Source organism: Nelusetta ayraudi, unplaced genomic scaffold, assembly GCF_046127955.1.
Source record: "Nelusetta ayraudi isolate G7.1 ecotype Tasmania unplaced genomic scaffold, CSIRO-AGI_Nayr_v1 ptg000011l, whole genome shotgun sequence".
In the NCBI taxonomy this organism is placed as follows: domain Eukaryota; kingdom Metazoa; phylum Chordata; class Actinopteri; order Tetraodontiformes; family Monacanthidae; genus Nelusetta; species Nelusetta ayraudi.
The window spans coordinates 11,943,332-11,969,166 of NW_027466061.1; the positions used below are offsets into that span (position 1 = coordinate 11,943,332).

Below are 25,835 nucleotides of genomic sequence, written 5' to 3' on the forward strand. Positions count from 1 at the left end.
CATTTGGAATTTTTCTACCTTTGATTTTTCTCCGCGGATTAACCGCGGCGATAACCATCTATCAAACCTCCTCAAGTTATGATGACACGCAGCGTATTTATAGATCAATCAAAACTTTCCACTTTCCAAGCCCACCGATTGCAGAAGTCGCTCCATCGCTGTTGGGAGTGCGCCTTGCGTGTGTCTTACCCCTTTGCCCATCAGGCCGTTGTTGAATGGCAGGCCTATGAAGTGGAAGGCCGCCTCCTGGATGAAGTAGGGATTGAGGATTCTGATCTCAGATGGCTCCCGGGGAACGTAGTGTGCCACCGACTTCCAGAACCCCTCAGTACCCCTCTGCGGAAACAGAGAAGTTCATAGAGCAGGTCAAAAAAAGGTAAAAGGACAAAAACTTCATCATCGCATAAAAAACAACATGATGATGCAACTCGTCCAGAGTTGATAACACACTGCAATTTACTAGCAGGCATCAAAGTGACGTTGTCCTCTTAGACTCTGACATTAAACAAACCAACCAGGAGCCAGACATCACTGGAGCCCTGATTAGGGAAATGGCTTTCTGGGCCTTTAATGGAAGAATGTGAAGGGCTGTGAAGGGCTCACAGGACAGCAGTAATTAAGAGTCATGGTGGAGAAACGAGTGGAGCGCTGGGTGGGTGAGGAGGGCAGCTGCTCTGGGAAGTTTTAGGGTCTCTCCACTTCATTAGTGGAAGGCAGGGGGGAGGAGAGGGAGTCAAGAATTCATTTCAGAGAAAAGATTGGTCACATCATAAAATGATCACTTTTGCAAGTGTGGCTGCAGAACCAAAATAAATTGAACTCTTATTTTGTCTTTTTGTTGTTGTATATACAGTATGTCTAAGGACTTTATCTTGGTTGTGAAAGAATCTGCATGGAAACAACATGCCTGGAATTTAATAGCCTGGACAAAGGCAGAATACTAGAGTATTTCCCCAATAGGAAGGAGCAAAAAAGAAGTTGAGTTCGGTCTCTCCATCAAGGATGAATTAAAATTTACTGAATGTTTAGATTGGAGAAAAATATTTAACGGTGACTCATTTAATTTTGTGGTGAACTGGTTCCAGTTTCCCTCAACCACTCTGCTGCAAACAATGTTAATAGGCCATATCTGCAACACCAGGTTGGCATTATACAGCAACAAGCGATCAGAAACTGGGATACTTCTTATGTATAAAGAGATATCACTATCGAGGTTTCTCGAATATGACTGAAGCCCAAATATGACTGAAGCTGGGCTAAGACTCATAACTGGGGCACTGGAGACCATGTCAATGCCGTCATTAAGTGTACTCAGCTTCTGCTCTCCTGACTAACCTGCTGCTCATTCACAATCTGCTTCACTATTACTCACTGGATGGATTGCATTGTTTTGTGACCATGCCTGCATTTCTATTTAGCTGCTGGCTGTGCGGTTGGGCAACGAGAAAATAAACCCAATTGCACATTCATTCAAGTCAACAGGCCAGACGAGATCCAGCCCCAGAGAAATTACAGCCTGCGTACGTTGCGGCGGATCGACTGTCCTCACAACTTAATGATATCCAAATAACGAGAGTAAGCCCTCCCGCAAATCAGCAGTTTTTACCGGATTAGCTTAAATGAGAAATTAAACAAACAGCCGTGCGTGATTGACTCGCCTGACGGTGCAACTTCCTAAAAGGCACGAAGCCAACAGGGTCAGCAGATGTGAAATGGGAATCACCTGTTCAAATAGTCGAGCGCACGGCCCGGCCGCCTTTGATACGGCCATGCATCACTCAGTGCATGCGTGTTTGTGTGTGTTGGCAGAGGCAGCAGCAACAAGTCTGCCGGCTTTGTGGCTCCCAACAGTGGCGGCTCTTTTTGAACGCCTGCCGCTCTCTGTGCCTTCGGCAAGCTGCAACAGGATCGGCAGCTCAGCGCTCCTGTCAACACAGCTTGTGTTTGCCAGGAATCTATTTAGCGCTGCTGTTTGAATGTGTGCGCGTCTGTGCACACTGAATAGGGAGAGTGATGCATGCCCGCCCCCACCCCCCTTTGATTCGAGGAAAGGAAAAGCAGCTAATGACACACCACACACGCCCCTCACTTTAGAACAGCTATGACCCAGCATGTACTTACACACAAATGTCACGGGGTGGGGATCTCTTTGAAAATACTCAGACAACTGGCAGAGCTCGGCAGGGTTTGTAAGAACGATAGCAGCCAATCACGGGTGACGACTCAGAACGATCAGGTGGGAGACAGGCTAGGGCACCGTCATGGATGTTGAGGAATGTTGCCTGCAGCACAGGTGTCCCAGCCAAAGCTCCACGAGTCAGAATGGAAAGTACAGGGATGGGTGGTTCTCCAACCCTTCCGGTCCACTGCTAATATTGTGGACAAACTATAATTTGTATTTTGGCTGACAACTAATTGGTGTTTATAGCTTTCTATTAAAGCCAGTACTAGCAGTAACGCTGACTAGCAGTAGGTGGGGTTGCATCTTTTCAAAAAGAAAACAAGCAATGAGATGAAGAAGCAAAAGGGTGCCGGTACAGCAGGGCAGCGGTTCCACAAAATAATTAGATAATGACTGGAATTTTCACGTCAATTATAACATTATATTTTTGTATTATTAAACGTGAAATACAAAGACACGGTCATTAATTCACCTAAGACGGATTTTCTCAAGTTTTTCTTGCTACATGTCTCGTGGAAAATAAATTAAAACTGGCAAATCTGCATCTCTTGTAGGGCTGAAGTTACTTGGAGAAGTACTTGTTTTTGTGACTTCATAACGCAGGGAGGGATATAGAAAAGAAAACCGCTGTATGTAATAGTAAAAGGTGTCATACATATAACCTGAGGAGAGTGAAATTAAGACCACGAATGAAAAAAAAATCTTTAGGGATGCCTTGGGTCCAAAAAGTTTGAGAACCACTGTGTTAAAGGTTTCCCTGGAGATAGAAGAGTGTTTTAGCACACAGCTCTCTGAGCAGGGGCAATCAGAGGAAGTGCAGAGTGAATTTTCTCACATTGTGCTGTTCATCAACAATTCACAGACGCAATTTTGCATTGAGAAGTGAATTGTGCATAATACAGGACAGTCTTCAACAAACCGTAATGCAAATGTTAAAAAAGTAAATATCTTGGAATTGAGAAGAACTGACCGCTAAGCGACATGCGAGTGCATGTCCGTTTGTCAAGAAAATCACTGTTTAGCCTTCTGGTTTTTGATCATATACAGAACAGGAAGTTGCAAGAGAGCAATCGACACACAAGCGGCCAAAAGGTGAGTGGTTTGAGTGTTCGGGTCTCTGGCTGGGTTACGGCCAAACAGGAAATGACTGATTACCTTCTCCTGCCACAGCTTTATTGCCAAATTGGACGGGATTATTAGATTTAAGTGTGTGCACACAGGGATGTGTGCCCTCGACAAGACACATGTTTAAGGTTTAGTGGTGGTCCAGCAAGGAAACGAGAGAGGAGCTAAGAAGGCAGGAGGTGGTGAAGTGGGAAGTCCATATTTACATGTAGCGGTTGCACAATCACCCAAAGCAAATCAACAAAGCTACACAGCTCGTTGTGGACTACAACCAATTTGAAATCATTTTGCCAAATCTGTGTAACTTCTGGCAGAGTGATCGCTCAGATGACAGCTACTGGCTGAGCACTGCTGTGAGATCACATTAACCTTCACCTTCACATGTTTGAGCAACAATATCCAAACACAACAATACTGAGAACAAACAAACGAGTCTTGACAAAGAAAAAAGTTCCCCTACGGTGTCCCTGAGTTATTTTGTGCATAATAATGAAAAGGAAGTAAAGTTGGTGGGAGAGAAAAAAGGCTGAGACACTTTGTTTCCGGCTGAAGCAGTCGGTGGCAAAAAAAAACAACAAAAAAACACTCGCTACTGGCTGATGAGAAAGTCGGAAGAGAATAAACTGAAGTCAATTACTTCAGGAAAGCTGCTTCTGGCAGCCGCAGTTGCTTTAACCCGTTCAGACCTGAGGCAGAACACGACTGCTTCTCCATTTGAGGTCCAAAACCTTAATGGATTCTCAGCTGTTCTAATATTTACTAGCTTGGTTTCCCGAACACTGTATATGATCGGATTGCACATGCTGTACATTTCCACTTTCACTTCCTTGCTTCTTGAGTGTTATTGATTAAAAGGGAGGAACCATTAATGCATCGCTGAGAATTAAGACCATAAAAGCACTCAGCGGTCTCTGCTGGACCAGAAGCCCTGCCAAGCGGATTTGCCTCATTCACAGCTGTGGAGTAGAGCAGAACATCACCGACAGAGCTAAAAGGTCTCTTAATTTGCTGGGATACTCTATCAATATGTTGTGCCTGTGTGTCTCTAGCCTGTCAATTAGAGTCAAACCTCAAATTTTCTGCTTGCGCAACTTTTCAACAAGCATGAATCATAGCTTTTCATGGATAATTCAACAAAGGAACAGCAGCAGGACCATGTTAGGGGTCAGGACAAGTCTGCTGTATGGCTAGCAAGGGAAATGGGAAAAATAAGGATTGTAAAAGAGGAATGTAGAAAACATGCAAGTTTGTGTGAGGAAGCCAACTCCCCTTTTACATCAAGTTCAGTATTTGGACTTGAACAACCGTTAGTTCAGGGTTTTTACTGTGGTTTGCGGGTCAGCGTGCCCAATAAAACCCAACTCACCTAAAACTATAATGTTTCTGTGTATCGATGAGGCAGAGTATTGGTCCCCTGGGGCGAGGGGGAAGGGTCAGAGGTTAGAAAGGTGAAGCGCTGAAACCGAGCTGCGAGGGTAAAGGGAAAAAAACGGAGGTTGAAAAAAAAATAATTCACATCTGCCTGGTTACTACAGCTGCCTTTAAATCCTTTGAATGTAAACAGAGCAAAAACAGCACCGGCTTCCAATAAACAACAAGTAGCACCCAGGCATGGGATACGCCTGTTTCATAAGACTGTGCAATATGCACCGTCCTACCCTGAAAGACCGGGATCACAGTATTGAACTCCATCTGAGGTGTAATGAGCTCAGAACAGGATGTGTTTGTGTGTGATGATGGCTCTGAGCAAAACTAAACTAGGAGGACGGGATTCCAGGAGGAAGACTGAGAGCAATTAAGACACAAAGGAGAAAGGATCAAAACTGTGGCGCACAATTACGGCTGCCTCCAGGTCTTTCTGGAGTGCATGTTGAACCAGTGAGCCAACCAGTCGCAGTCCTACAATAGACAAGATGAGCTGCGAATGAATGAGTCTAAAATGTGATTGAGCATTTTACAAAATGACGCCTGTAGAGAGTTTCTACAGTTTACAGATGTAAAATCCTGGACAATGCGTTTCAGTTCCTTTTTGTTATCCAGGCTACTAAAACTTTCACTAATCTGCCTTTTTTTTTTGCTGTTCTTGACACATACCAAGACCTCTGGCCTGTCTGAGTTCATGTTGTGTGAAAACCTTGTCTCTAACCTCCCATGACGACCGGAGCGAAAATAGTTCCAACCCCTGACAGCACTTTGACCCAGATGACTTGCACTATTGTAAAAAGATGTTTCTGCTGAGGGACAATGTTAAAATGTTTTGCTTCTAACAACAACTACAGCAACTCTTCTGGCATTTGATTCATCTATTGATCGCTGAAGAGCAAATAATCAAATCACACTTTGAAATGCACAATTAGATAACGGCTTTCACTTGCCAGCTTATAATTTTAGCTTGAGTGTGTTTTCGGTGAAGGCTGACTAACCACAATGGCAACGACTACGGAAATTTCCTTCCACTATACAGTTGGTCCCTGCTGCTCCTTGGGCCCTCAGTTAATGCAAAAGCAACATCAGCTTTGATTGTTGCTTCCCAAAAGGGCAGTCAAGTTCAGAGAGCAGTCTAGTTATTTAGCTAGTCGCTTGGGAAATGCTGAAGTCAAAATAAGTGTGGCTTTAATGGTCAAAGCCACAGCTTTAATATCAAGAACGCCAACTACACTTAGTGATGCGAGTCCAAGCCCAAAGTCAAAGTTCAGATCTCGAGATGCAGGCTCTTAATGGATGCGTTCACAGGCCAAACAAGGTTCACCTTAAAAATAATGCAGGTGAAAATCTTTGCAACTTTTTTTTTTTATTTTTTATTTGCTGTATTGAAAATGAAACATTCATGCACTTTAGATAGTTATCAAACTGGACTATACCTGCTTTCAAACTTATGCATACCTTGTGTAGCTACGCATCACCACTAGATTAAGCATTGACATCCATCATTACACTGCAATCTTCAATCCAACAATTGGTCCACCGATTGAAAGGACGGGTTGTTTTCAAGAGATTGTTGCATCAGTGGGGCAACGATCCAGCATCCACAGCATCACAAAACACACTGAAGCGAACTCAGAGCTCAGGTCTGAGCACTGATCACTGCAGTGAAGGCAGGTGACTCATTTTAGAAACACAAGCCTCGCGGTAATCAGTGACATCCGGGCTCCATGTTAGTCACTTGCTCCGGGGTTCTAAAGCTATGTTTACAAGTATGTAAATGTTTATGAAAACATGTATGCATGCCACTTCGGGCTCTTGCGCAGATGTTTAGTCTTCAAGCAAAAACCCCAAAATAACTGACCTTATAGACGTAATTTCTAATGACAGTGACACTGGAGTGGCTTTCAAGAGAAATTTTCTGGAGAGTTACTCTGTTCGCTGGAAGAGTCGATTTTGCTGATTTTAGTTGTTTACTTCAGTCATTTATTTTTGACACTTTACTATTAAACTGCAACACTGCAACATTTTAGCAACTTAATACAGGTCCAGTACAGAAACCTTGGTGTTACTGTTATTACAGGAAAATACTCTCAAATCTCCTCCATCAATCAAATATCGCCGGGCAGCAGGAGAGAGATGTTGTAAACAAACAGCAGAGATAGAACACTGACACGTCGCCTTAGATCCCAGTGTTTACCACCGGCTGTATATCCTTCACTGGCTCTGTTTGAAAATATCTCCGCATATACAAACAACTGCGCCTGTGTGTGTATGAGGCACGAGTGCACGCTGCATGCACACGGAGAAAAAAAAATCAATCTGGATGAATAGGGAGGAGAGAATATGTCGGTGATTGAGGGAATCATGTTTGAGGACCTTCTGTAAACAGCGTGTTACCAGTCAATCAGCCTGGACGCTGTGCGTGTGGGGTCAGTCTCCACAGCCGGGTGACAGTCTCCCAATCAGCTGGGCTGCTAGTACTCTGGGATTTGGCCGGTCAGGGATGAGGGGGCCTTTGCGATGCTGCATTTCCGTTACTGTGCACATAGCTGGTCTGATGTTCAGGGTCCATCAAGCTAAGTTCTCCCTGGTGAAACTCTGTTTGGTAGGTTAGAACTTATGTCCATGTACACAGCGGTGAGTAGAACAGTTAATACATAAAAAATTTGTGAAAACATGCTTTTCTGGTGGATTCAAAAGTTACAAAAAAAAAAAAAAAATCCTGTCAATTAACATTTTTCAAATTAGGGCAACCATTGTAATGTCTGAGTTTACTGTAGTACTTTTAATATATTGATATGTTGGTCATAAAAGCCACACGAAAAAAACAATAGTAGCTAGCGAGCTAACGTCAACGCTGGCATTTTTACATATTTTATTGCTTGTTTAAATTATTTTTTTCCAAAACGCTGATTGTAGGCCACACAAGTGTCACAGTCAAAACAAAGCACACATGCTGAAGTCAAACCACTGCTGCCTGATGATATAACATGTTGTTGAAGTGCTGTTGGGCGTCCTATTTTGTCGCGGCTGGACTTTAACCACAGCCCCTTTGTAAATCGGTTCCAAGAAGACGGGACGGGGATACAAAACGAGGAAGGGAATCCTGCCAAAGATTCCTTTTAAACGGCCTGGATTTAGTTTTACGGTCATATCATGGGAGTGCCCAACAGCACCATCAAGTTCATGACGGCGCTGGTTTAATTTGCTTGTCAGAGCGTGCGAACGAATAAATAACAGCCGAGAAGTTTGCCCGCTGATTTGCATTCTGTTTCCAAGACGGCGCTGCAGGCAGTGGAAAAGCCACAATGGTGCGGGACGGCTGAACACCCTGACAAGTGGCGGGATGAGTCACTTAAGGCTGCGCAACAACCGCGTGCCACCCACCAACCCTTTGAAAGAGGAGGACATGCGCTCGCTTTCATAACTGCAGAGGGACGCTGAAAAGGTTTTGCGTCGCTTCCAGCTGTGGGCAGGCGGCGCACAAAGACGTCCCCTCCCAGACCTGCACATGTGAAAGCTTCCAGAGGACGAGTCGCTCCACTCTCCCTCTGGGATGGAATAAATGGACGGAGAAGCAGCTCCGGGGTTCATGCTCAAGGATTTCCTGAAGCCCGTCCAAAAGTTTTACGTTACTAATCACTGATCGCACTTTCAGGATCCTGATTGTCACAACTTGTGGTTTTAATAAATGACAACAAAAGGCAAAGAATAAAACCCGAAAGGAGCAAACAGTCATGTGTGTCCCAGGGTTTAGCGAAGGTGCACATACGGGCACGTGTAAACATCTCTATAAATGTTTACGCATCGGCTGCATTAGTCGATGCTGGGTGCGAGTCAGATACAATTAGGGACCGGCTAGCAGTCTTGTAACAGCACTTCACTTCTTTTTAACCTCTTTTGGAGACTTTAAATACACTTTCTGTAGTAAACAGACACCGCTGCCTCAGGAAAGGTCGTTACTTCACAATTAGTAAACGCTCCAGTGCTTTCGATATCAACAAGCTGAACACATCCCTTCTGACACTGTTAGGATCACCCATCGATCATTGATTTTCTTCTCAAACATCAAGAATTGGACTTGATGCTGACGAAGACTGGGACAAAAATATTTTGTTGTGCCACGTCATCGTGACCTGTACCAAGCTGGTCTGTGAATCATGACGACATGGCCTGCCAGTGGCAGGGTCTTTGTGTTGTGTGAAACCCAAATGACGATGAGACACTTTGCCACTGTTATACAGTCTTCCAATTAATATATACTAATATGGACAGACATGCAAATAAATACTGTTAATAGGCTACAAAAATAGGTGGTAATCAGAAAGGAAACAGTACTTTTCTACAGCAGTAAAACAATGAACAAAATCTTAACTGAAATGTTTTTTTTTGTAAATCTATGATCCTGTGGTCCTAATGGGTCTTTGCTGGTCATCACTCTTAGATAATCAAAGGTCCGACCCAAAGATTGTTTTTTTTTTTGTCTCCTAATTGTGAAGCCGTGACAAACATTCTTCAGTCCCTCGCAGATCAAAAGGGAGCCGACTCGGGTGCCAGGGGCCAGATCAATTATCCCTGGCAGCCATTTCCACTGTCTTCCTCTGATGAAGGACAAAAATCTGGGCCCTATCAAAGGCTGAAGGAGCTGTCAGCCAGCCAAGCTACTTACATCCATTTCACTTTGCCGTTAAGCCTTAATGCCTGTTTGTTTCTGCCATGCTAGTTTCTCTCTCTTCCCATTTACAGCATCTTTTCACTCTGTTCTCTCCCCACCTTCATTGGTTTTGCTTGTTGTTGTTCGACCAGGACAAGGACAATTAACAAAGGCAATGGCCAGTTTCACAAGCCAGTCAGTAGAAAAAAGATAAGAGGGGCCTTCTCATTCTGAAAAAGCTGCTGCAAATCAGCAGCAATAACATAAATCCATTACTGGGCCAGTGATGTATGTGCCTGCTAAACAACATGCATGCCTACTTTTTGTCCCATTACGATGATGTCCTGCTATTTTCTGCCTCTACTAGTCAAGGCTATTTTATTATCTTGACAAATTTCCCTGTGTGAACAAATCCAGATGGCAACTGCCTCCTAAAAGTCTCACTACTATGTTGACAAATAAAAGTGTCTGGAAAAATTCCATGCAAGTTTAGAGGTGATGAAAATGTTTTCTATACTTTATTTACACTCAGTAAATTTTAGAATAGTTAAAAAACAACGTAATTATTCAGCTGTAACAAAAACTGAAGGTGCATTTGGACAATGTTAAACTGAAGTCAGCAGTGGTGAAAGTCAAGGATTTGTGGTGAGTAGGTCTTAAAAATTGCATATGAAACGCGACCACCTTATTTAATGGCTCTATAAAGTTCTTTCACCAGTTGACCTCTGTGTCCAGGGGCTGAATGGACTTAAAACTAATCTCCCCAACTGACTGAATGACTGTTCAACAAGACCTGAATGAAAGTGCTAAAGCCAGCTTTTTCATGGACGCTGGATATTTAAGGACACAGAAGGACGTAGGGACAATAAAAATGAATGACATCTGAACCACTTGAGTAGATAAGAAAACACCAGTCCTGCTATTCAGCCGGACCCATGTTATTAAAAGGACACCGGCTTATGGAAATCAAGGGGGACTCAAAAGACTTCATGTGTGGTGATTAACGCATGAGTGATCAGCGCCAGAAAAGGCTATTAGTGGAAAAGTGTGTGTGCGACAGCAAGAATATTATGCAGAAGAAGAAGTCAGACAGAGGGATACGAATGTGTGCATGCTGTCAAATCAGTCATTTCAAGACATCAGTTTACAATTCCACCAATAGGAATGTACAGAATGCGGTATGTTAAGACTGGAGTGCTAAAAAAAAACAACACCCACAGACATTCAAACATATTTTCACACTCTGAGAAGCGAAAATTAGCTACAATGTAAATAATCCTGGGCAGGAGGTGAGATAACAACGTCTGATTGGTGAAGCAGGCCCGCTTTCATGCATCGGTTGGCAGCTGCCAAAATCCCGACCTGTGCAGGGCGTTGCTGTGTGTTCAGTGCGCTCAGAATTCTTTGAATGTCTGAAATTACTCTTACCAGTTTCTCCTTGTAGACCATCTGTCGGAGCCACTTGAAGTCCAGTGGTTTGAAAGCGGAAAAAACAAAAAGCGAGTTTTTCTCGTAGTTTTCGGGCTTCTGGATGGCGCCCTCTGGATATGTGATCCTCATGGTGGTTTTGGTCCCAACGTCTTTGCCGTAACCGCTTACCGGAGCTTCATTTAACCTGCAGGCACAGCAAATTCTTTGTCAACTCAGCTGCTTTCATCAGTCCAGGTAGGGCGTGCAAGGTGTTGATGGGCGAGTATCCGGTTTCAAGGTAAAGTCCTGGCTTCAAAATCATTAACATTTTCAGCCATACTAAATGTCCTATATATCCATCCATCAATGCTTATCCTGCACCCAGGGTCACAGGGTGTTGGGGTCTATCCCAGCTATGTCAGGGTGAAGGTTAGGTGACACCCTGGGCATGTCAACAGTTCATCACAGGGCCACACAGAAAGACAGAACATCCACACACTAATATTCACACCTAGGAAAAATTAGAAAAAAATAAAAAATAAAAAAAAATAAAATTTAGAGTTGCCGAAAAATTTAGAGTTGCCAATTAACTGAATATCGATTTGGATTGTGGGAGGAAGTCGGAACTCCAGGAGAAAAGCCACACAGACTCCTGCCACACAGAAAGCAAACCTCCACTAAAGGTCCTGGGTTGGGAGCGGAACCCACAACCTTCTTGTTGCCAACAACTGCACCACTGGTTCACCCCTATATTTGCGTTGTTCAAATTAGATACAGCTGTTTTTAAAAAAAATAAATAAATAAATAAAAATGTTACAAAAAATATTCTTCAGACATTTAAAAATAACAATTTTTAGAATTTTCATAACTAGACCTGGAGGGGACAGGAGGTTGATAAATTGCTGAAGGTGACAGCACTGAGCTCCTCTTCAGTTTGCCTGAACTTACCTGACAACAACATCATAGTCATCGATTCGGGAGCCGAGGGACTTGTTGGACAGGATGCCGCCGTTGCCCACGATGATGCATCTTTTACAGCTGAGACTGCGAGGCCAGAGAGTCACATGTTAGTAACGCAAACAACCTGATGGACACACACACACAGAGCTGGTTTTAGTGAGCCGTCACCTGTCGAGCTCCTCTCCCAAACCGTACGCTTTTGTAGTGCTCAAAATGTTGTCGATGATTCTCTCTGCAAACAGGACAAGACAGACAGAGCGACGGTGAGAATCGCAGTCCTGCACACGCGGCTGCTGACCCAACACTTATCTAGGCAATTTGCTGGCGAGAACTGTTGTGTATAAAGAGTGCGGTGTGCAACTGCTTCACAATACATTCGTGTCAACACGTTGCCTTGATTTTATTCAAAGTATCTGGTAACTTGGTGCACAGCGTATCTATTCATACTATGCTGCAATTGTTATTTGGTTTGGCTGTGCGTTGATGAATGTTTTCTTCAGACTCAGAAAAATAAACTCCTGCCAGGTAGGTGGTTGGATATCAAGGGGAAAATCATTTTCATGTGCAGCGTGGCTACATTAAAGGCCAAGGATTAAAGATTAAGATTTGTGTGTCCTCAAAGACAGTAAAATAAATGGCCACCATTATATTTTCACCACACGAAAGGAACTAAGTAACAACGGCAAATTATGTCTGCACTTGCGGCTGATCAAAATGTAATTTGGACATCACTGCCAGCGATGGCCCAGCATTTCTATACTGACGCATTCGAGCATAGCAAAACCTCCTGCTGTCACTGGGGTCACCCACTTTCAACTGTGCAGGAACACGGGTGGTGTCTCATAATGAGAATGAAACATCTGTGAAAAGACGAGTGACAGACGGTGTCACTGTTTTGGAAAGAAAACAAACACCTCGGACTTCTGCGCACCACCAGAGATGAAACCGCCCCGGTGGTCTGGAAGACAGTTGGGGGGGGGGGCTCTCCCCGTTTTTTCACGAAGAGATAAGGAGCGACCAATCAGAGCAGAGGAAGCCTGTCGACTGGATTCAGAGGGAAAGAAGCTGCTGTTGCTGCTGCTGGGAAGCAAGTGCGCCCATGAGGGTCAGCGTGGGGGGGGGCGTGCGTGTGTAGAGAGTCACCCATAAAAGCCCGGGGGAGGAATGCTGCTTTCAAACAGGCGCATTCACCTTGTTAAGAGGTCGACTGTGAGGCCACTTCCCCGCGCGGCGAGCAGCTTTCCGATGGCGGCCAGAGAAACAGGGATGTTTAGCCATAGCGCACATTCCTGCCATGTTCCACAGGGCATTCTGCCCGAGTCATGCCTCCAGCATTCCGACATGGATGTGATGTAGTCGTTTCCTTTCAAAAACTTTTTTTTTTTTACACACCACACAAGCTTCCAACTCCCCTATGAAAGCAACGTGGAAAAAAAAATTCCAGATTCCTTTAAGGTGAGAGGCTGATCCATGTCGACGAGCGCTGAGGTAAAACAGAAGGACAAGTGGATGGTATTTAAAGGGACGCCCCCCCCCCGAACCCCGACCCCGACGCTACCACCACCACAACTACATCCATAAAGTGACATTTTCTATCTGCATAACCATTGCGGTGCGTCAGTTGAAGTCTAAAGTGGTCATGTACTAAAATATAAAATAACCAAAGACCAAAGACCAAAATGTCATTTTGACAGAAGTTATAGCAGGTGAACTTATTTACTACACTCACACACTGGATACAAAGGTTTAAAACACAGTATATTAAAATTGGTGTTTTGAGCCAAATTGGACTGCCAGGTTGCATGTGGAGGAGGACGAACATCCACAGCCGGTTTTCCACCCACTAGTCTGTTTAATGTCAGATTTTTTTTTTTTGGTTGCAAAAGGTCCTCCGCTATGCCTGAACTGGACAAAATTATTTCCCTCTGTGAAACTCCATGATGGTTGCGTCTGATTAAAAAAAAGCCAAACATCTCACCAGAGCCTCCCTCAACATAGCGGTGAACAGTAATATACGCAAACTACACCTTTAGTGACACTGACAGCAACCTAATCCTGTCCGTGGTGGCATCAGATGTTCTTAATGGAAGGGATCGCCTTCATCCTCTTTACTCTGCTTTGACACTGGTCGGGTTGGGGAGCCGGAGAAGTAAGAGTGAAGACCAGGGAGTCTGGGGGCCTCGCAGCGCTTTGCGCCGCGCATTACGGCCCCATTTGCCCTCACTAACGATCCTAATGATTAACCAGCGGAGGGGAGGCAGGCGGAGCAGCGGCCCGTTGTTTGGATGTGGTGTCGATGTCTGGCGTCAAGCATCACCCCGAGCAGCATAAACACACAGCCCGGGACCACACCTGGGCCGGAGCAGGCCAAAAGTGAGAAATCACAACGGGCACGACTTCCAGGGGGGCAACATGGAAGCTAAGTGTTGTAAGTACCCGACTGTAAACATTTCAGCCAAATATGCCCCATTGGTTATCCGCCGGAGACAGATGGGTGCGACTTCAGATGTCGCTCCGACGAGGAACTTGTGAAATGGGAAAAATCCTCGCTGGGTATCGGGAGGGACGACGGAAGCGTCACACGGCACATAAACACAGACGCACTGCCGGGGCGATTGGAGTCTAAACAATAGGAGGGGAAAATGTAATGAATGGAAGGTATTCGTTGGGCCTGCGCTGACGCTTTGTCTGCGGTATGATGACCGATCAATGATATTGATAACAGCCACATGAATTTATTTCTACTTCCAAAACAATAAATGAAAAATCTTTTCAGGCAGATAAAAAAAAAACACAGATTAAATCGTAGTCCATAGAAATACTAGTTGGCCGTCAAAATTCAAATATGTGTCGCTTTTATTTTGTATCCTTTATATGAATGTTCTCATTGACTCGGTCGCCGCTCGCCTCTTGTGCGCAGACGATAAAGAAAAAAATGCACAAGCGTCTTCTATAAACAGCATACTGCACGTATCAGATATGAGACTGAATGCGCGAGCATACACGACCTGAAAATAAAACTCTGATCTGTATCTGCCACGGTGTCCCTGCCGGGGGATGCCGTGTACAACCGCACGTATCGTACCTGGGTCTCTCCGGAGCGACCTCAGCCCCCCTCCAGCTGAATGCAAGGTAAAAATAAAACTCCCGCCCACACTGTCCACGGCGACGTGTTCTTAATTTGGAATCCTTTGTTGGCGTTCTATTCAAGATCCACACGTATCATCTCTCCACATGAGCAGCGCTAAAAGGGAGAGCCCTCGGTCCCGGCGGAGCGCGGAGAAAACAGAAACCAGGTGTGACACTCGCACAGGGAGGCCTCTTTTGATAGCCAGTGGTGTAATGGTTGGACAGCCGACGCCTTTGCACATCACAAAAGGGAACGTTCCCGCCTGGCAAAGTGTCGGAAAATGTGTCCGAGCAGGCCGCGGGAGTCGGGCAAGTGTTATCTCTGCACTTCCCATGGCCGTGCGTCCCCATCTGAGGTGTGAAGTAGCCAAGTGTGCTACAGGTCAAGACACAAGTACGGCTGCGTGCGTGTGGGTGAGTGTGCGTTTTCCACTTCCAGCGTGATGGAATGTACAAGTTCCCCGTTCCAAAGATAGACTTCATATCAGGGCACAGCAGCACTCCTGCAAGGCCCTTTAACCAAAGAGACCCTAGAATAAAAATAACAGTGTGGAAAATATTGATAAACAGTATTTTGACTAATGTGGTTGAAGTGGAGCACACACACACACACACACACACACACACACACACACACACACACACACACACACAGAGTTTTAAAGCGGTACTTTTCGCTTTCAGTCTAAATAAAATAAGACAAAAAATGTGTCAGATACATCACTGATACATCAGAACTTTATACTGCATGTTACATAAGTTGGATTTGACCTGCAAGCACAACAGCTTTTCTTTGTTGACCTAAATGTTTACAAAAGGCACTTGAGGGGACTGAATATTTTCCCTCCACAAGGGAGGAGGTTTGATATGCTTTCAATAAGTTTTCGATGCCCTAATTCAATCCCATAAAGTTTACATTGCGAGGCTCAAGCAAAAATAATCGGCAGCTGAGAGGGAACAAACACTAAAGAGTTTCTAGTAGCAGTCTAATCGATGGGGTGTATTAGGAACAGCTGCAGACTCATCCAGCATCGCCACTCCAAATACTGGAGGTCCTGATGAACTTTTTGCTTACAAACGGTGATTGGCTGCATGAGAAGGCCAGCTGCACACAGACCATTAGGCAGGCAGCAGCCAAGCCTTTCATTCAAACCATTTTAGATGCTAATCTAACCCATACAGTCTAATCTATAAGTGTTTTGGCTGTGTGCACGAGTACATAAAAGCAAATCCAGGGAAAAATAAATAAATAAATTGGAACAGTCCAACCCAGAAGCAAAATAATTAAGTTTGGAAGATGTGAGATAAAAGTGACAGGGGTTAAAAAAACTGAAAAAAAAACAACTGTTGAGAATGGAAGCTGATCCTGACAGCTTCTATTCAGTCCTGTCATGGACAAACCTACAGCAGCAGCAGCAGCTGGAGGAGCGTCTCCAGCCATCCCGCCGCAACTGATGAGCGGTGGGTAAACACACATCGTGATGGATTGCAAACCCGGGGCCTGATCTTATCTGCCAAATCAGGAATTTTGAAACGATGACAAACCGTGACAATTACAAAGAGGCAGAACTCCGTCGTTCTCCACGGCTGAACCTCAGAGCGACACCTACAGAAGGAATGAGATCTCCACTGCGGCGCCTCGGGACCATAGCGTCACAGTTTGTGTGATTGGCTGAAAACTCAAACTATGCAATTTATCACCTCCTTTGGACCATTGCTGTCACAATATCAAGCTTTCAGACTATGATCAGCATGGCAAGAACTAGCATGACAGAGAATGCCATCCACTTCTTTCTCTAATTTTGAGAACAACCTGCAGATGATTACAAGTCATTCATCCGTTATCAGATCACCTTTGAATCTTTAGACACAGGCACAACTTGAGGGACTTTTGTTTGTGTATCTTTTTCACTCACATACTTGTATCTGTGTATCTATGTGTGTGTGCCTATCTCCCTGTTAGTTCTTGCGCAACAGATTTGTGGGTGTTCAACTTTTTAGACCTAAAGAATAACTAGGATACGTTTGTACGACCCCTTGAGTGAAAGTCTGCATTTAACCCTGTTTGGATTTTGTCTATTTGTCAATAATGGTGACATGAAAGAAAATGTATTTAATCAAAGAGATGCAATATTGTCTACTCCTGGAAAGGAAACAATTCCAACTGTGCTGCTCGAGACATTTTCATTTGAAGACCAGATGAGGACCAACACATCAGGGAAAACCTTTCTTACCTTGTGTTTTGAATCCAAATGGAGGTAAAAAGTTGGAGACTTTTGCGAGATGTTTGAAGTTTCTGTCAAGGAACATGGGGGCTAATTTCATAAACCTGCAATGAGAAAAGGCAGGAGGGAGGAAGAGGACAGGCGTGTATCATGAGTTGAAAGAAAGTGGTTCCAGTGAACTGGCGCACGCACGCACGCACGCACGCACACACACACACATCTTTGTATCAGTATTCCACAACAAACATGTCTGCATTAATTGACTTATGACCACTGTACCCCAGGAGACAGCAGAAGGCTCAGAAAAAACTGTAGCCTTTTGTGCCTCTTGTTTAACAGACTTTTGTTTTACAGTCTATGAACAGACTATCATGCAATATGAACTATTACTATAAAAACATCACAACATTAAAACAAAGAGTAAAAAAAAATTGTGATTGGCTTTTCAGAAAGTTTATAGTCTGGATGAACCCGCGGCTGCAGAGCGAAGGCGATATGACTCGCAGTGAAAACATAATGGTAGAGTGGTTATGTCTCTTTGCTTTTGCTTTGCTGTGAATGTGGAGCCCAGAGACTGCGCTGATGCTGCAGACAATAGGAAAAATGGGAATCATTATCTGTATTTCTGCAACAAGCTTTTATTGGGAGAAACCAGTCTTGCTGATTGATTTCCAACAAACCAACTTCACTGCATGACATAGCAATTAAGTGGGGGAAAAAAAAAACTTGTCCAAAGCCAATATTGTTTGCAGGAAGGCTCTTTGCATTTTCAATGTAAAGTTTAAATGGATGGTAGACTGATTTCAGCTTAGTTGAGTTCAGTTCTCTGTGACGTGTATCGCATGTTGCGGACAATCGACACACGGGTGCAGCAGCCCGCCTGCAGAGAAAACACAGCTCACATCCCAGAATGTCTTTTCCTCAAATCATTTGGGGAATAAACGTTTGCACGGGGCAGAATCTGAAAGATCGGTTTACGGAAAACTTGATAAATGGGCTGCCAAAACACAGAGAAGTTAAGACACAACTGAGAAAAAATAAATCACTCTCACAAATAACAACACTGGGATGATATTCAAAAACACATGTGACCGGTGGCCCCATGACCTGCTACTTCCATCATCGCCTCTTCCTCATCCTTTGTGTCTGTAGAAGTGTGCGTGAGTGTCTCCATTTGATAGATTGTGGCCCTAAAAATCAAAAGAAGCCATTTCCTCTTAGTCACGCCTGTGACCCGAGCACAGCTCCACGATTGATGCGTGTTTTTATGACCTGCAGTCAGGCTGGGCGGACGTGAGGGGAGACGGAGAGAGACGTTAAGGTGCAGGGAGCCTGATGCTTTGCCGTGTCATACCCTGATGATCAATTAGGACACACTCTCTCACACACACACACACGAGCGGACGAGACAATGCGAGGCGCCTGGGAGAGATCTATCGAGCTTGTGTGTATTACTTTGCTACAAGATGATAGAAGACAGTTGGTTGGACTGTCTCATTACCAGAAACCAGGCCACCAGCGACATAACCATTCCATCCTCTCGCCATTCATAAATTATAACTCCAGCAGCCGGCAGACTACACTAACTGGCAAAAGGAATTCCAGGCTGAGATCACGAGGGAGGTTTCTCAGCAAGAATCTCAGAGAGACTGTTACCATAACACTGCCATAGGCTTTACAAGAAGTCGCTGGAGCTCGGCCGCACCATGACCAAACATGGCCGACATGACAGGGAGACCTTAAACCTCCTGCGAGTGCCCCAGTATAGTGTTCCGCACCCTCATTAGCCCCCTCTGGCTTTACGGCACGAGGGCACGGAGATGCAGAGCGACTGTTCATTACGGCTCTCCGCCCTCCTCACATCACAGGGCACCTGAGGCTCCTGTCCTGCCAAAACAAATGGACATTCATTAAAGACCTCTTGTGTGGATATATATATATATATAACACAGGATCAATGCAGCCCGCTGGGCCCTGACCGACAGTCAGCCACTGACGTCCAGACAAAGCCGACAGAGAAGACGGCTGCTTGTTGTTGGATAGAAAGTGGGGACTCCCAGCTGCAGGGACACAATGTGCTCGTTTCCTCTAGCCGCGTCCATCTCTCACGGGAAATATTTTCATAACCGTGCCTCTTCAAGTTCACGGGCAGCACTTGATTTAAGGCTCCAGTACAAACAGTTTTGGGTAAAAGCAGAGGGAGAGAGGGGGGCGAGGTGTGGAAAATAAATTGGATTCTGCAGGGCAGGGCTGCGCAGAAGACAAACACAGAGGAAGCAGGAGATGATTAGAGGCAGAGCCTCGGGACCCCACGGCCAGGGGTTAAGTAGGTTTTCTCTAACAACTGAACTCTCGGGCCAAAATGCTAACCGGCACTTTGAAAACGGATTTGTTTTTGCCAGGTTGAAGAACACGAGGCAGAGGAGGAGACAAAAAACATTCAGTGCCGGCTTCCTCAAACATTACACCAGACACAACTCTGTAGCTTGACCCAAAAACTTATTTGTGCAGACGTGTGGGCATTAAAAAAAACACCTCCAAAAATTGCTTCATTAATTGGGCTCATTGACCTGGGCGTGACTGGGCCGAAGGTGGTAGTAATCAGTGAGCTCCCAGCGGCGGTCCGGTGTGATGCAGAACTTTGATCCGACACGTACGGCTGATTGGAGGAAGTGGTTACAGGGGAGGGCATTGTTAACGCGTAGCCTCTCGGATCGACAGAGGGCAGTTCTGTGAAAGTGCCAGAGTCTCAACACTCGCCTCGCACAGCAGCAGGACCGCCAGGATTTGAAACTCCGTGATCCCGCTCATTCGTCTTGCCAGTGTCCAAATGAGTTTTCAGCTTTTGCTAAATTTCAGTGGATTCCACAAGCAATTGTTTTTGGCATAACAAGGTAGAACTTGCCATAGGTTCAACTGTGGCAGAAGTGAGAGGCGATTGCTCCAAGCTGCACTGAATAACCACAGAAGAAGAGCAGGAAGAGGAGGCTGTGACAAGTTAGCTGCTGCTACAATGGCAGTTTTTATCACAACTAAGCGTCTTTTCCACATGAAAACATGGGCAACAAAATTGGTACTAAAAATATTTGTGGGTGGACGACATGCTCACTTTGCTAAAGTTTTGCCTCCACTTTCGTGTGCACTAAATCCAACTGACTTAGGAAATGGTCCAGCTTTCGTGCCAGGACAAGAGTTTAGAACAAAACTTTAGAAGAAAAAACTAACCAACTAGATGTTATTTGTCAGACTGTAACAGGGTGAAGTGTCGCACTGGAGCACCACTGGTTATTATTCAGCGCCTCTATCCGCACCACCGCTGGAATGCTGCTGGCACAATGACCTATAGATCAGGCTGAAATCAGCGGCCTGAGAGCATGGCCACGGAAGCTGGGGAGGACTGGGTGTATTGGGCGGCGGAGAGCCTGTGGTGAGTCAGGACAGGAAGTCGTCTCGGCATCTCTGACAGAAAAAGCCTCTAAGGCTCTAGATCTGATAGCACAGAGATAAGAGATCTTGTGCCCAAGTGACAAAAGCTTCTTTTGTGCCACTGCGGGATCACAAGGACACAGTCGGGTTTTGTGGCAGCGGATAAGACGATGGAAACGCGGCTGGAAGCGGCTACGATGGAACGGGAATGTGGGGCCTTCTCTGTTCCTGGCTCAACACCCTCAAGGCCGAGCCGGCCTGCGGAGTGACATCATGCGCTGTGGTATGTCCACGCAACGGCTTCAGCTTTTTCTCCCGCCGACATCAAATCAAAATGATTTGTTTGTGGCTCTCCCGGTCGTGTACGTGGAGGCCTTGGAGAGGCTTGAAAGGAGGCCGTCCGCACCGCTACCTAGAAATATGCGTAGGAATCAAAAGCGGAGCTCACTTGGGATAGATGGTGGTCATCTTGGCCGATGCATATCCCGGCTTGCACACTCCTTCGCTGAGGTTCCCGTACTTGTACGCCAACTCCGGTGGCCTGCAGACGAAAAAGCCGAGAGGGGGAGAAATTTGTCAGGCGCATCATTACAACAGATTATCAATTACACGGACACATTTCCAAGCCTCAGAAACTGCATATGTCAAACAATGTGCTGCGGAGGCGGGGAGGGGAAGAAAAAAGATGGGGTTGCTTAGGAAGTTGGAGAACTCAACAACAGCTCTATCACCTTGTGTGTGGCGAGACAAAGCCGACAGCTCTTGTTCAAATAATCACGCTGGCAGGGCGAAAAAACCTGGAACCTCCCGATTACTAGCGTGACCATCAATAACCCGCTGCTTGCCATGAATCTAGTTCAAATAAACAGGGAGCGAGGAGAGAGGCCCGGGGCTTTGCACAACCTGGAGGCAGAGTTGGCAGGAGGAGACGGTCCACCACAGATGAATTTCAAGCTGCACTGTGCCTCCGCAGATGAATTTCAAGCTGCACTGTGCGAACGCGCTGTGTTTTACCAGGCAAATGGCCGAAAGCTGGTGGGTATATTAAAAATGTTTGGTGGCATTTTTCCAATTACTCACCTCGCGAGTAGGAATAAATGACCCGAGCTGCAAACTAATTGCACGTTTTAGGATAAATCAGACTGCTGCATGCGACGCGGCCTGCTGGAGTAACTAACGACAGTAGTTGTAATATGAGTAGTCGCGCTAGATAAACTGAAACCGTGTGAGAACCACCTGAAAGTGCGTGTTGACAGTGTGTGTGTGTGTGTGTGTGTGTGTGTGTGTGTGTGTGTGTGTGTGTGTGGTGCGGACAGACGTCCTATGAGAGGCCAGCGTGGTGATTGCACCGGGTTCTGGCCTGTGCGGGTAGCAGCAGGGCTCGGGCGGAGGGCCTCATCGCTGCGGTTCAGACCCGGAGCGTCAAACCAATTGAGGGTGTTGTGCACACACCAACACACACCAACACACACGGTGACATGCTGACAGGTGCGTAATGACTCGACAAACCGCAGCCGTTCCGGAGCAACCAGGGAGGGGGGGGGGAAAAACCCTCAGTTCACACAGATCTCGTCAAGCATTACTCAAACTGATGATTAAATCTGCACATTTGTCAACCGGGCTCTTCAATTAGATGCTTTGTGTTTGTTTAAAAAAAAAATGAAATAAAATATACGTGCACATACATCATGAGAGATTTATTGAGCGAGCGTTTATGTTTTCACGTTTCATGTTCCCTCATGGATCAAGTGCAGTTTGTGTGAATGAATGTTCTGCTGTGCTGGGTCAAGGTCTGAGTGAGAACCCAGCTGCTCTAAAAGGTAGCCAATTAGAAACTGCAGCCGGCGCGTGACGGCGGGCCGCTGTGTGTGCTGCATTTAGTGACAGAAGTGTTTATGAGAGGGAGCAGTACTCACAGTTTTGTGTCCAGCTGGAGTAGGAAGCCCTGCTTATCGTACACTGGGGAGGGACGACACAGACAGAGATGCAAAGAATCCGTCAACACACAGGTCACAAAGAAAAGTGAGTCAAAGTGTTTCATCTGCGGAGCTCAAATGTTACATAGCTGCGAAAGGAAAGCTCTGCATATCCAGTCTGTACAATCTCAACTAGCAGCCTGTTTGGCCGTAGTTGTGAAGACACGACCTGCGAGAGTGCCGCGGGAACAAGGGTCAGGGATGCATGATATACATACACATGACCGACAAATCATCAGTGTATGGTTGGGTGCAATTTAAAGGTGACTTTAGGATATAAAACCCTTTAACCCTTAAAGCAGTGGCCTTTCCTACCTTCCTACCAAGAAAATATTAGAGACCCCCGTCCATCACGGGTTACGGGAAATTGAGAGCCACGACAGCAGGTGAAAATAAATAATCCCCCATATCTTGCATCCCTAAAACAACACGGTGAATGTCAAACAAAAGAGGAATTAGAACCAAGAAGTGAGCACATGTTAGGCCGAGTTAGGGGAGAAGCCAGCCAGCCAAAACAATCTGTTGAGTGTAAAAGTTAGAAAAGAAGTCAGGGATCACCTATGGACAACCACAGAGGCAGCCACTAGGTGTCTGGGGAAGCGCTGAGGTAGAAGCACAACAACTTGGGTATGGAGAAATGACCATTAGAGGACACAAAAATCATGTACTAAGGTGCGCAACAGGGTCGTCAACTACGAAAATCTATGCGTGTCAGCTAACATGAGAGCGTGTTAGCTGAGAGCAGGAAGAGTAGAGCATTACTCCCATGACTGTGGATCTGGTCTTCACAGAGAAGCTGGAAGAGAAAGATAAAAGAAAAAAAAGCACAATGGAAATGCATGACAGCTGGTTCGGGAAGGATCCAAGCACTGTCCTGGACGGGGACTTTGCCATAGCAGCCAGTGATGTGTGTGTGTGTGTGTGTGTGTTTCTGTTATGAAGCAGGAAGCAGCCAGGGGGCGAGTAGAGTCGACGGCTCAGGAGGAACGGAAGCGGCGGTGTCCTAACAGTGGGACAGATGGTGGACTGAGGAACCTTTAAGGATCGAGACCAAACGCTTTCTCTCTTGCCAGATGGTTTCGTTTTTCTTACCAAGTCAAGCCAGCAGAGGGCAGTGTTGCACCAAAGTGCCGTTACTCCAGGAGAAGCAACTCCTCTCGAGGTCTCAGGTTTGTTTATTAACTCTTAAAACTTGGAGGGATTCAAATGTCTCTTCCTGTTTAGAGGCAGTTATAGGCTGGAATAAAATAAATCCAGACTTCTGAATGTAATGCATCCACAGATTGCAGGAAATAATTCTGAATAATAATTTCAGTGAGTGCTAAATGCTAAGATTTATGCTCCAACAAAGCAGAGCGGAGCAGTGTGTGGAAATGCAAAGAATGACTAGTTTTGGGTTGGCACTCTAGAAGTCAGAGCAACATAGAGGTCCATTCAGATCGCTGTTCCAGATGAAGACTGGGATCAGTGATGGTATAGCATCTCTCTGCTTCTCTAAGCAAAGAGATCTCTTTTCCAACTCCGATGTTATCATTATTTTGCATTGGATTAGAACCAAATAGAGGCAGGAGAGGTGATGGCTATATGATGGCCCTTCAAGAACAGTTCTGGTTGGCAAGTTTTGGATTCGAGGAATACTATTGTTGGTGTTTGAAAGGAGGATGTTGGTACTGACACCCCGCAACAATTAAAGCAGACTTCTTTTTCAAATTGGGGGAAAAGCGACGGGGCTGCAGATGTACCTGAGCCTACTATTCGTCCCACGCCGATGTCCGTATCCAGCTCTGAAACAACAAAATGGTCAGTTAGCTACAAAAGACCTTTGCCTTCACACAGTAGGAGTGGACTTTAGAATCAGACCAGAGGCAAAGTCCAGACATTAGAGAGCGGGGAGAGGAGAGGGCGGAGGATGAGGAGAGGTTAATAGCTTTAATCCCAGCGGGCTGAACGATACATCTCCGTTCTTCATTCAAAGCTTCATTCAGAGCCCCATGAAGTGGAAAATTAAGAGGCTAGAACCTCCTTTGTGTTTCTGTGGTCATTAAACCAGTGCTACACCCACCGAAGGCTACTCATAAGGACAAAACAGATGAGCGAGCGCTACGATTTTGCCGACTGAAATATTTTAAATAACAAAGATAAGATGGATAAAAGAAGAAAAAATTGAAGTTTGATCACTGTTCAGTTAGCAAGGATTGAAAGGGGATCAACAACCTGGTTTGAATCACTTTCGCTTTAGCATGAGTTTAGCAGTCGCCCAGAGCAAGAAGGTAGAGCATCCGTCTACCTGTTCGCCGCTGTTTCACTGCAGCACCTCTAGCCAGGACTACAGCTCTCTCTTCTGCATGATATTCTGAAAACAAAAGGGGGTGAAGACGCTGAAGGTGATCAGTGAGGAGCTGCAGAGGCCGTGGCCGTCACAACAACCACACAACTGGCAACCCGGTGCTCCAGGGAAGGTTTTTGACAAAACAGCTGGTCAGCATCAGCTTGAACCAAAAGCACACAGCGCGGCTACACACAAGAACAGAGGCAAACAAAAGGCAGACGCAGAGGCAGAAGAGTCGAAACATCCAAACGTGATGTGAGCCCAGCCCACCATCTATCCAACACCACAGAGCAGCCGCTCAACACATGCACAATGCTTAAAGAGCTGAAAGGACGACTAACAAGTCCCACTAGTCTGACGCATCAGATGGCTGACTCAAGTGTGTGTGTGTGTGTGCGTATGTGTGTGTGTGTGTGTGTGTGTATTTAAAGACTATTGTGAAACATATCTAACCTAGGTATTGACAAATCCTTAGACATGATACTAAGTAGACATAATGTCTCACAATGTAAGGCCGGCAGCTCTACAGGGCAAAGGTTGAGACATCACCATGTCTAGAATATTAGACACTGGGTGCATCATTTAAAAACTACAACTAACGGCTAATGGTAGCTTAAATCCCCAAAGAGGAGGACCAGACCACTTCAACTCAGGGTCTAGAAATGGAAATCCCCAACACCTCGGAGATGTGTCTCTTGAGGAAAAACAAATATTGCGGTTGTATGTACATCACGTCACACACTGTGTGTATTTTTATTGTTCACCAGCAGAGAGCGCCATTGTTCCACTTTGATGAAACGCTTCTCCTGGTTGTATTAGTAGGCTTTTTGAAGTGCTAAAGATAAAGGTGCGCGCACGTCCTGTATCATGTCTTGAGGTACATAGACAGACAGATAGAGAGCTTTTCGTTGACTGAAGGCTTTATGCTGTAGCAGAATTGACAAAGGTCTGAGACTACATCTTTAACATACTGTCACCCAAGAAATAGAGACGT

The 25,835-nt window shown here is 45.4% G+C and overlaps 1 protein-coding gene across 12 annotated transcripts in view; it reads right to left on the reverse strand.

Annotated features, from left to right (window-relative positions):
• st3gal3b (ST3 beta-galactoside alpha-2,3-sialyltransferase 3b) overlaps positions 1–25,835 on the reverse strand; it is a 49,581-nt gene that overhangs the window by 8,449 nt on the left and 15,297 nt on the right. For 8 of the 12 annotated variants that reach the window (XM_076020996.1, XM_076020999.1, XM_076020997.1 and 5 more), the window contains 9 exons: positions 24,800–24,865; positions 24,255–24,296; positions 22,453–22,495; positions 20,985–21,077; positions 17,120–17,214; positions 11,925–11,988; positions 11,745–11,840; positions 10,815–11,001; positions 190–336 (listed from right to left, as the gene is read on the reverse strand). In XM_076020996.1, coding sequence (XP_075877111.1) covers positions 190–336; positions 10,815–11,001; positions 11,745–11,840; positions 11,925–11,988; positions 17,120–17,214; positions 20,985–21,077; positions 22,453–22,495; positions 24,255–24,296; positions 24,800–24,865 — 833 coding nt within the window. The remainder of the gene's footprint in view (positions 1–189; positions 337–10,814; positions 11,002–11,744; positions 11,841–11,924; positions 11,989–17,119; positions 17,215–20,984; positions 21,078–22,452; positions 22,496–24,254; positions 24,297–24,799; positions 24,866–25,835) is intronic. The other 4 variants (XM_076021003.1, XM_076021001.1, XM_076021004.1 and 1 more) reach the window with 2 other exon arrangements.